The sequence below is a fragment of the Hylaeus anthracinus genome, unplaced genomic scaffold (assembly GCF_026225885.1).
Source record: "Hylaeus anthracinus isolate JK02 unplaced genomic scaffold, UHH_iyHylAnth1.0_haploid 11997, whole genome shotgun sequence".
NCBI classification, from domain to species: Eukaryota; Metazoa; Arthropoda; class Insecta; order Hymenoptera; family Colletidae; genus Hylaeus; species Hylaeus anthracinus.
In genome coordinates, this window is record NW_026534344.1 from 4,849,439 (window position 1) to 4,861,897 (window position 12,459).

General features: G+C 33.6%; 1 protein-coding gene across 7 annotated transcripts in view; it reads left to right on the forward strand.

The window, feature by feature from the left end:
• The window catches only part of LOC128889734 (syntaxin-binding protein 5), a 40,890-nt gene that overhangs the window by 17,991 nt on the left and 10,440 nt on the right, over positions 1–12,459 (forward strand). For 2 of the 7 annotated variants that reach the window (XM_054147652.1, XM_054147653.1), the window contains one exon: positions 4,279–4,324. The exons of 3 other annotated variants lie outside the window; for them this stretch is intronic. In XM_054147652.1, the coding sequence (XP_054003627.1) occupies positions 4,279–4,324 (46 nt within the window). Of the gene's footprint in view, positions 1–4,278; positions 4,325–9,641; positions 10,105–12,459 lie in introns of all 7 variants that reach the window. 2 more of the 7 variants (XM_054147650.1, XM_054147651.1) reach the window with 2 other exon arrangements.

Below are 12,459 nucleotides of genomic sequence, written 5' to 3' on the forward strand. Positions count from 1 at the left end.
GATTTAAAAAGAGATTGCCTAGGATGCTCGTAGATTCATGTAAATTAACTTCTAGAGGTAATATCAACTGACAGTGTCTAATAATCTAAGCTTGCGCAGTAAGATATCATCGGTATCAAAGGTTTATGTGAAACATAATTAATCTTGCTTTCTAAGGTACATTGTATAATGATTTATCGCGCTCACAAACTTGCTTCACGTATCATACATTTTTTTTTATCCCCCAAGTTCTCTCGCACATAATACGTTTTAGAGCGACGTGGTAGAATCAGCTGAAATGCGATATGCTGTAGCCGTCAGCGACACGTGAACGTATCGTGAAGGATTTTTATAGAGTTTGAAAATTGTTGATTTTATTCCCAGTTATCTGAGAAGTCGTGGAAATTTTTTTTTTTTTTTTTTTTTTAAACAAATTTGTGTTTATACTAGATACTTGGATACATTCGACCACAAAATAAGAATTTGTTACGAAACCAATTGTCTTGCAGTTGGTTAAAAAAATTGTCATTTTCTAGTAGCAGAAGCAATTTAAATATCTTAATTTTTGTTTAACAAACCATGTGAAAAGTCTACGACTCCAACGTATTCAACTTTCAGCCGAATAAAACATGTTACTCTAAAAAGTGTTCAATTTGACATGGAATTATTCTATCGTATACTTGGTTAGACCAACACTGTACGTAATACAACCTCGTGCATTTCGTAAATACGAACAAAAAAAATAAACACGACAATCGATCAAAATTGTATACGTTTAAAAATGAACGATATTCTTTATCGAATATTATTCACAACTCACATAAATCTGAGAATAGACACGAGATACAGGAGCTTGCAATACTATAGCCAACCGCAGTGCTAAACCCCGAAGCTTTTATTTTTATTGATTAGAATAATTCATAGAACTTTTGCATGACTGATATTAACCATTTTACCACGTAGGAATATCGTTACCTGTTTTTTCTTATGTGCCACTGTACCTACATGGTTTAAGATATTAGAGCTCTTCCCTGTTTCCGCGGAGCATGTGCCATCTAATTTTTTTCTTCCTTTTTTTTTTTTTCTTTTAAATGAGTGACAAAATATGACTATTAAGTACAGAATTGTACAAATGAATATTCATTCGGATCCAACGATTAGTCTTCGAGACGAATCGCATTTCTTTCGCATTCTCTTTTCTCATTCTCATCTTTTCCATGAATAACAATGACACAGGTTTCTAAACTTCTGTGTACAACATTTACGTTTCATAAAGTGTAATAATAGTAACGATTAAACCAAATTTGTTCCATAGCGAGACCAACGGAGCATAAAACGAATCAGAACAACATTTTAAAAGTTTTTCATAACGTAAATCATCAAAATCACTTGGTAATTTATAAAATTTCCGTATGTTATGATAAATAATTACTCGTTGATCGCGTTGTCGTTCGAAACGCGTTAAGGGAAAATGTTAAAATGAAAGGATGTTGAGGACATCTTTCCACGATAGATGGACGAAAAGTATACATACGTTCGTTACTTCAAAACGTTATGGATTTTCAGTAATACGTAGCACAACGGCGTTATGTAGCGAACCTGGAACAATGAAAGGAAAAAGAATTTATCAATTAGACTAACTCGACGAAGGTTATGTGGAATACGTTACTCGATTTTTCTTATTGGTGGTAAATGTAGAGTCTAATATAAGAGTCAGTCAATCACTTTTACGAACACCGTTTGTTTAAACGCCGATCAATTCTGTGTCAGCACGAAATAACATTTCGAAGAATTAAAAAAAAGAAAAAAAAAGAAAAAGAAAAGAAAAGACGTAGGAAATTAGGAAATGTTCAGAGAATTTTTCAGAAGAGTGCAGACTCATTATTGTTAAGTACGCTATTTAAATGGATTTTCATGTTGTACTCAGAGGGTGCCTACACTTTCTATGGCGTTAAAGTCCAACATCCAGAAACTGAAGTTTCGGAAAGTGTAGATTGGAGATTTTGTAAATATTAAATTGGAGAAGTGTTGTAATAAGGTGCAGAATTAATACGTTTACGTCTACGTGTATCACTGTGCCCACTTTTGAGGTCCGATCGCAATAGATTGCGTGTACAGAATTTAAACAGCAAGCCGATGAGAAGCGTGGTATATATTCTTTTTATACAAAAGTGAGAAAATATTAAAATGTATTTCCTTGTACTGTATCATACAACGATATCCCTTTGTAATGTGATATTTCATCGGTGCATATGGACATACAGCTTGTACCCTACATGCCTTGTTCGTTACTAGAAGATGCTTGTATGTATAATAGCATCTGTACATTCATACTAGGTACACCTATGAATATTTGGAATGCGTAGTCAACGTACATTGAAACTATATACAGGGTGTATCCTGTGTAAAATCTTCCAAGCCCTTTTCTCAGAAATCAACGAGGACATCGACTTCATTTTTCACGCGGTTAAATAGTACAGAGGGTTAATTTCAGGGAGTGTTAGAAAGATGTGGAAGATCCTCTCAATTTTTTTGTGTGGAAGGCTGTATTAATTTTTTGTTATTCGAATAGCTCTTATAAAACTAAATGGCAATTGCTCGAACCGTTTTTTAAAATTATGCACAGTTACGGAATTATGGCGACAAAAGTCTGCTGAACGGAAACTTCGGGGAAGCCCTTCTCATACTATTTGACACGCAGTTATCTATATTATACAGATATCCGTGACCTGACTATGGAACTGTACTCTATACTATACAGTATCGTTTTGTTTTTATAAATGAATCCTAAAAAGAATTAAAAACCAAACTTAAACGAAAAATGGAAGGTTGAGGTCCCTCTCATCTACACGAGGAGAACCTATTTGACGCATGAGCGAGAAAATTCACTCCCTTATTGTACATGCTTCTCACTGCCACTTTTTAGCAATCTAGATATAGCATAGATATCTGTGGGTACACCTCTGTGGCACATAACTTAGGTACAAAGCTACAGTGGGTGTAGAAAGTATTCGTACACCGATCATTTTCCAAAGATATTATATAAAATTGTAATTTATTAACTTATTTTTGAGAAACGATGACATTTTACATATTCTCGGAAATCTCTAAAATAGATAGATTACAAAAAAAAAAATAGCTATTTATGTAAGTTGCGAAATTAACAAGAAAAAAACAATTAATCGATAGAAATGTCGAGGCAATAAATATTCGCACAACTGTTTAAAAGTACTTCGCTGGAAATATGATGTTTTCTAATTCGCACGGAGCAATAAACTAATGTGTTTACGTTACAAACTCTACTGTAAATGGTTCGTCATAAGAATCGTATAAATACTTATCGCTTCTATACTTTTACCCACTTTTCGCATTTTTTTTTTTTTTTTTTTGTTCATTTCACAAATTACATTAACTAGCAAATGTTGTTTCGACTATTATCTATCTCAGAGACTTCCGAGAATATGTAAAATATCATTGATTATAAAAAAAGAAGTTAAGAAACTACAATTTCTCAGAAAAGTTTTTTGGGAAATTGATCGGTGTACGAATACATTCTACACCCACCGTATTTACATCCACTACTATCAACTTTACACGCTTTTGGTGGAGTGGACCTCGTTATCCCGCTGCCGTATTGTTACTTGCTGGATCTTCGGTACTGGCTTAGGCAAACCGAAAATTCATATTTTTACCTGGCCAATATCGAAGATGCGTGCGGGTAGAGGTGTCGACCTTCCACGCGCCAACTATCCAAGTAATAATACCAGTTTTCAACCGATCCTCAGTAAGGAGAGATCCGCAGCTCTCCCTCCCCTCGTTCCGTAACATAATAATAAAATACGGAGAACAGAAAACGGTTCAAGTATACGTTACTCAGTTTTCTCAGAGCCATCCAAATAACAGAAAATTAATACCACCTTCCGTTAAACAAAAATTTAAAGGCCGCCTGTACTCTTTAACTGTAGGAAAAGTGTAGCCGATGATTTCATTAGTTTCTGAGAGAAACGCTTGTAACGCTTCGTACGGAACACCCCGTGTATTCGCACTTGTTCTTAACACCCATATATGTGAATTTCATTTGAATTTTTGTAGACTACTCCCATTCTTTGTAATTTGCTTCCCTCGTTTGGAATATTCCTTCTTCGAATGTATCACGAGAGATTACAAATTCGATATGTCCTTCAATTTTGAAAAAAAAAAAAAAAAAATACAAGAAACGTACACAATCGATAAGTTATCCTTGAGCATAATCAATCTATTAATTGAATATGAAGAGATTTTACTTTAACGCTTTTTCAGGTTCAAATCAGTTTTGCGGTCTTCCCCGACAGCAAGGTTGATTCAGGTAAAGACAAGGTTTTTCATATTTTGACAGTTGTTTTATCACCGAGAGAAAAGTATATTTGTTGCAAGACTTTACATAGTAATCTAGGTAATGTTAAGTATTCGTATCCGTTCCTTTAAGTATGTTGTAAGCGACTTGAGAATCGATATAGGTCCGTTGCAGATAATTAGTGACACCGTTGACGCCTATGGCTGCCCCATACACGCACACGTACTGTATACAACGTGGTTCGCGTAATCTGTTTGCGTTCGGGCATTGAAAACTAAGGAAACGTTAAATTTAGTTTTCATGGGATTAGTTTGTGTTCGAGTCGATGAACTATTTACGCGATGACTATGCACCAAAGTTTAATGCACACGTTGTGATGAATTAAAAACCGTGGTTTTTTTTATTTATTGCACTTGGAATGAGTCGTAGACTCCTAACCGATTGGAAAAGATAAGACTTTGCTTAGAAGAACAATGTTCTATATTGAGTGCTGTTGGAAATTAGTTTAAAAATTCTAAAACGAAACTAAACCTGTAAAAATCAAATTTGTCTACTGCTTAGTTTTTGAAAGCTGAACGTAAGCACGATAAACGGGTCACTCTGTATATTGGGAGTTCTAAAATTGCTGGCCCAAACTCTGAATGGGTATACTATTCATCAAAATCTAAATAAAGGGTTTGCAAACATAGATCGAGAAATCAACGGTATATGATTTATTTCCTTTTCAAGATTCATGGTCGTCCAAGAACTTGTACTTCTCTTTTATTTCTCGATAAACATCGGGAATATTGTTTTGTGTATATCAGCAATTATATGAGGAACGTAAGCCATTTGCAAGATAACATGGAAAAGTCTTACTCGGTTGTTTTGACTTAAAATATTCACACTGTACAAATTCAACGACATGCGATGGATGCGACGAGTAATTTATGATAGATTGATCTTCAAATAGGCTTAAATAACAAAAAACACGTTCGTAAGGGAGAAAAGGAAATTTGATTTTACAATGTATTCAAAGGTATCAAGTTTCTTTTTTTTTTCTTCCGTATAAATGTGATTTTTAACACTTTTATGTTTCTTTTGACGAATACCATAGTGTGGGCCATCAGTTTTAAAACACTCTAACAAATACAGGATAGACTACGTAAACGGGATCATTAAAATACCTCCGGTATTTATGGCTATACAAGTAGACTGTTTAGGCTGTTTTACTTGTATGTACACATACAAGGTAAATTGCATAACTTGATTATTCTCGATTATTTCCAGTGTGATTAGACCGATTGAAATTTATTTTGTCTTGAATAATATGCTTGAGGTATGCTCACAAACTGGTTATACATTTACTAAGGCGAACTTTTTTCCAATTGTCATCGTTACTTTAAGCTTTTCGAATACAATCATCCTCATCAACAACGGTCAAAAATCACAATTCATGAGAATATACAAATTCTAAACCCCATTAAACCACTCGAACAGGATTCAAAGCATACAGAGAGAATGCTGTGTAAAACTACAGAAAAGAAAAGGCAACACTTCAGTGAAACGAGGAGAGTTCCTCTCAACAGATCACTGATCCATGTATCATATATCAATAATGACTAATATTAATCGTATAAGTGCAAATTATATTATAGCATCGTAGTGTTTCTCTTGAACATTTCCTTCCACTGTATTTTTAACTTTGATGGTGAACAAAATGAACTTGTGATATACGCTGAATTCGTATTTGTACCTGCCGAAGGACAAACAAAATAAATTACAAAGTTCTATTTAAGAAACTGAAAGTTATCCTAATAATTTCAAAGTACCGAAAACAAATTGCTCAAGATAGAAAAGTTCCAATTGAGTCACTCGTACTGGAAATAACTGAATTTCCCATTTAAATGGGAACACCTAAATAACTTTGATATTTATGACTATATGAATAAAGTTGAATTGTTCCAAAGGATAAATATAGCAGGTGATAAAGGAAAAGTGTTCCCAAGGTAATCATTTTTTGTGATTAGAGAATGGTTGATACTTTTGTAAATGGAATCTGCTATATTTTGTTCTATAACAAAACTTCAATTATTGCAACCTGGATTATTATATGATAGTCGTGGTCATTGCACTGTGCTGACGAATAGAGAAGACAATTACTTAGCGACGAGTAAAGAAAGAGAAAACTAACTGACGATAGTGACAATAAGTACGAATATACCATTCTGATCACATAATTGCAGAATTTACGTATGATTAATACGTACCGAAGCTCTGATACATGTTTAAGATAATAATGATTAATACAAAATTATAACTCCCTAATAATAATTCTTCACTTGGTAATTTTTAGTGTTGAAAATTTTCTCTGGTAAACAGAATTAATAATAACTACATCGATATTCAATTCGTTATCATTCTTAAGTTTGTCCCTTCGAACAATTCAACTCTTTCCAAAACAATCATCTCCATATATCCATAAGTAACGGAGATATTTAGGTATCCCCACTTAAATATTTTACCCTGTATATGTATACATGTATGTATGTATATACAATAATTTTGATTCTTGTATGTGTTTAAAATGCAGTATTGTATCATAGGAACCGTTATCCTGACACCTTTCTCTCGGTATAACATTGCTTTCAAAGCTTGTGGACATTTTTTTAATGATTTGCACGCAATAGCAATAGTAATAATAATAACACGGATGGTCACGGCATCGTCAATGACTACAGGACGTGATGTTACACTTATAAATTCATTTCTTCTTTCTTTTCGATACGACAACCATCTACAGTATTTATATATTCTTGAGATTACTGTAATTAAATGATTACGTATTTTTAATGGCTGACAGAGCGCTTTATCACTTATGTTCCTCAAACTTTTTTTGCCGACATTGACTGACTGCTATAAGAGACTCTGCATAATATATGCTAATATTCCACATAGCAACAACATTTTATAAATATATGCATTTAGCGACGAAACAATATTTTTGGCGATTGACCGGTTCATCTTTCTTTCTGTTACACGAGACACTTCTTAATTCTACCTTGATGCAGACAGCAACGACTATACGTTTAACCGTTCACTTGGTCAATTAATTATAATTACTATTGCAGTTCCCCGATAATTATGATATATTTATAGGAGGGTAATTAATTTTATCGGAAATCTATTACATAATGAATCGTAATTGCAAGATTTATAATTGAACAGACCGTCGAATATAATTGTTTTAGTTCGGATAAGTTCACTCTCCTAGATCAGTATCGATATTTTTCAACAACAAAAAAAAAAAAACTACATAACAACATCTAATAAACAGATGAACGTACAATCTGAAGAAAGTATCAAAGGGAGATGCTAAAAAAAAATGGTCAAAATTTGAATAGCCCCTACACTTAACATTTCAAGCACGTCATTATTTAGATTTGAAAATATTATAAACCTACAATTAAATACCGCAAATATGATGGGATAGTTATTAAAGAAACAGTTGAAGTAGAAAATGCACAGAACCAACTACTGGATATCGTTGATTTCGACTGATCGTAACGACAAAACAAATGGGTGAACGCCATTTCGTAGATATAAAACAAAAAGAAAAAAAGCTTACAACATGATACGCAGAAAAGAAACTCTAAACATTTAATAAGCCGTGGCCAACAAAATTTCACGCAACAGTAATATTACAAGGAAAAATATCACGAAAAGCACCACCGACCAAAATATCTTACGATAAATCAGAACAAGTACATATTAATTACTTTTTCTCGACTTGGCAAGTATCGAAGGACAAAAATTCATGATCACGTTTTTGCTGAATTTCTTTTATACTATCGCATGACAACTTTTTAAACAATCACGTTGAATTTTTTTTTAAATCGTTCGTGTATTACGTACGATAGGAGAAATTGGACGAAAACACGACTTTCGATATTTGTTCTTCGATGTTCCCTTCGTCGAGATACGGACTTGAAATTTGGGTACCGATTGTCTCTTTGCAATAGGGCTATCAATAAACTATCGAGTGACTCGTTTCAAATTAACTTGGCTTTGGGGTACTTTTGATCCCTTAAACACTGACTTGTTATAGACATTAAAACTGTCTGAGTAGATTTGATTTCATGACTCTTATCGAGGACTGACTGTACATGTTACATTTGCCACGTATCTATACAATTATCTACCATAAAAAAAAAAAGAAAAAAATATCTAAAAGCTCACTACTTTAAGATATGTCCAAGTAATAAGACTATCTAGTCTATCCTTTACTTATGACACAAATTTCGGAGCCCCTGCGTTTGATTTTGTTTAGGGTAACGTGACCCTGAAAATTGAGTATCGTTTAAACAAGCAGACATTAAAGCGTCAAGAAAATCGTATCATTTCGCTCATCCTTCGTTTAGCATATCTTTAATCAAACATTATTAAGGTTTCTGTCTCTAAGGTTCACAAATCGATTCAGAGATCGTTGCTTTGATATCTGAAATAATCGACTCCTTTCTCTACACGATAACAAAATATCCAGCGAAAAGTGATACGTCACGAGCTACGCTAATCCCATGCACGTTAAAACTCTAATTTATAATTTACAGAGAATCCTAATTGAAATTAAACAATCGCCATAAAGAAATGCCACAAATTACGAACGTGATCGAACCATGTTATAGTTGAATTGTCGAGAAAGTACGGTGCATTTAAATTCTAGAACGAAGCGAAACAAGTATTTAACCCTTTGCACTCGGAGCGATATTGTTGCAAAATAGGCAAACAAGAATCGAGCCATATTAGATGGTATTATGAAATTATATTGTATATTATAATATCGAATAATTATATCATTTAATAATTCATAGAAATAATTATATATAAATGATATTTCGATATATGCTCATCTCTGATATGTTTATCTCAAGGGACATATCTCTGACGTGAAATGACGATATTTATTCATCAGATCGGATTAGTTCTTTTTTTTTTTTTACTTGAAATAATTTCAATTTACAAACTACTAAACATACACATACGTTGTCCCTAAGTATGTTAAGCGTCGATCCTTCACGCAATATCTTTCCGTGTTACATCTCAACCAGTACACCATTATTTTAACTAGCATTTTCAAATGCAAAACTTCGAAGAAACGTGCAACTTTGAAAAATTCGCGTAATCTTCTCCCGTATAAAATCGCGAAAGAAAGTTATCCAAACTCGCGCTGCTCTCTCTCGGGAGTGTACGATCCGAGCGCAAAGGGTTAAATCGGATTTCGGTTCTAGGCAAAAATTCGAGTTGGATTTAATATTATTTTCTCCACGTTTGATCTGTCGCTCATTTGTAGATGAACGAGATGTGCATGTTGCCGTTAACGCGAAGAGGTACGGTGGTCGTTGGTGGTAGTGAGAAAGGTGACAACGCCGATAATAATAGCTGTAGCACCTGCGGTTCCGCCGGTGACGACGGTTGCAATTGCGAAAATCCTAGCGATGTCCCTCGATTGGCTATTCGCAGTACTGTGAATAGCCCCGATGTCGATATCGGTGGCTCTAATGCGAATCCTCGCAAATCCCTAAGCGTAGAGCTACGTCAGTCTCGTACCCAGGGCATAAGAAAACTCCAAAAGTGTCTGAGCACAGCTACCAACCATTATGAGCTGGATTCCTTGTCGTTGAACAACTTTCCAACGACTTCGCAATTGTCTAGTCAGCGTAACACCGAGATGCGAAGCTATTCGTCGATCGGTCCACAAGGTTCTTCAAACTACCAGAATATTCTCTTCAACACCAGACAGTATAACAGCTTTGGTAGTATCCAAACGAATTATCATTTTTTATGCAATTATTATAAAAACTACGTAGACCGTCGATTTTGTTTCTATGTTATTGAATGAGACAAGTCTATTCTTCTCTAAGTGCTTTTTTTTCCTTCGTTTCGTTGTTAGTTTGATTTCATTCTGAACGATTCTTCTGCGTTAGGTACGGCGCTACCAGCGGAGACCAAAATACATTGAACGACGTTTGTTACTGTATTCAGTACAGCGAATGCGGAATCATTTTTGAAAAAGAATCTTTCACTTGACTTCACTTGAACATTTCTTAAACGTCCGCATAATTCGCGCATGAAATGCATTTGAGAACGTTTCGTAGATGGTTTGCGACTTGGTCGTGTTAATATCCAGGTGGCTTAAAGTTTCCGAAGAGTATAATTCATTGTAAGAATAATTACCGTACCGTATACTCTACGTACTGAAACATTTCATTCGAATTGATTGTACTGTTCTATTAGAAAATATTTATTTACGAAATGAACGTCGTTATTAACGATTAAGATTCATAAGAAACTGTCCATCTCAAGTTATCGTCTGCACAGTTATAATTTGTCATGTTTGTCTGTCGAAGAAAGAAATTGCTGGATACAGTGAGCAACTTTAATATTCGTACAATCTAGAATTTTTACTTTGTCGCTTTATAACTTTTTTTTTATAGTGAAAGATAAATGATGTGAGGTAAATGTTGCTTCGTAATGTTTCTTGCGGGATAAGTTTCAAACAAAGTAATGTCTAATTCTTTCGTTGCTTTAATATTCAAACACTTGGGTGTCCCTTACGAAGCCTATAATATTTTGCATTTCAAAGTTTTGCATCTTTCACCTCGATATGCAGACATAAATTTCATTGAAAATTTATGAAGATAAAATATACAGGTGAATTATAAGTATAGCAATAATATCAAAGAAAATACTGAGACACTGACTTAAAAAAAAAAAAAAAGGTGAAACATTGAAACGTAATTTTTTTTGTTAATTATCTGCAATATGCATCAACAGCTAAAAGCGGTCATAAAATTATTTATTTACAGAGACTTGAATAAAAAAACATTACGAATAGAATAAAAATAAACTTTATTCATTTCTTAACTGGGCCCGATATTTTTAATGTAACGCAAAACTTCAATGACGTTATCCTTCGTCGCAAACAAAGTTCTAAAGCGACAAACTAAAAATACCAAAGCGTCGTAATATTAATGTTACCCTCTGCACTTGGAAATAGATATACTGAAACGAAATTTCACGGTAGGAATACTGCATCTTTGCTTTTGCTTTTACTTTCAATCTCGTATTTATCCATACTTTTATTGAAAATTCAAATGTACGTTTAATGTATTATCAAAAGAAAATTAGAAACCAAAGAACATCGAACTATCGAAAGTCGCTGTTATCGAGATTGTTCCTCGTTATCGTATACTTTCTCGCTGTGTCCGATTAGTAAAATACTGTCTGGTTTTTGCTGAGTGTGGATATATACCTTCGGCAGACTTTACTTCTCTGCATCGCATCTTTGTTTCTTAGTGATCTGTTCACTCGCTCTTGATTAAACCACTTTCTTCAGAAAAAAAAAAAAAAAAAAACAAACAAACTAACGAACACACAATGGCACATCATGTAACTTGCGTTATTTCTATTATAGTTCTCACGCTGCACACTTCATGAAGAATATTCTTCCGCGTTCTAACCGATTTCCCTCTATCTGCCTTACTTTTCAATTAACTTTTCTTTCTCTAATAGATGTGGCCTAACGATACGTTTTAAACAAACTTCGTGGTTCAGTGTACAATCCGTGAAATATTTAATACACAGGGTGTTGATAAACATCGATCATATTGCTTACAAATCGATTCTGTTGGTACGAGTTAGGATAAAATAACGAAAATTTTCGTATAAAAATTCATGATACGAATTTTTATCCATCAGTGTTTCAGTAAATGTTGACAGCCTGTAGGTTGAAATCTATTTTCTTTTTTGTGCGAAGTTAGATGTTAAGATAATATCAACTGAAATGAAATTATTGAGAAAATGTAAAGAGAATAATACAATAATAGATTGTATTTGGAAATATACAACTTTCATTCATTTTTTTAGTACAAATCATTAATGCTGTATATTTTAAAATGATATTGTAAAATTGAATTATATTTTAGCATATAATTGTTCGTTATAAACATTGAAAATATTGTATACGACTGGATTTAATTTTATGATTCTTTTCGTGGATTTCACCATACATATTATATTTTTTCACATATCTCTTTAAGATTAACAGAGAAATATTTCACCATAAATTTGGTTCACTGTATCGAGATGAAGAATCGATTGTAAGCAAT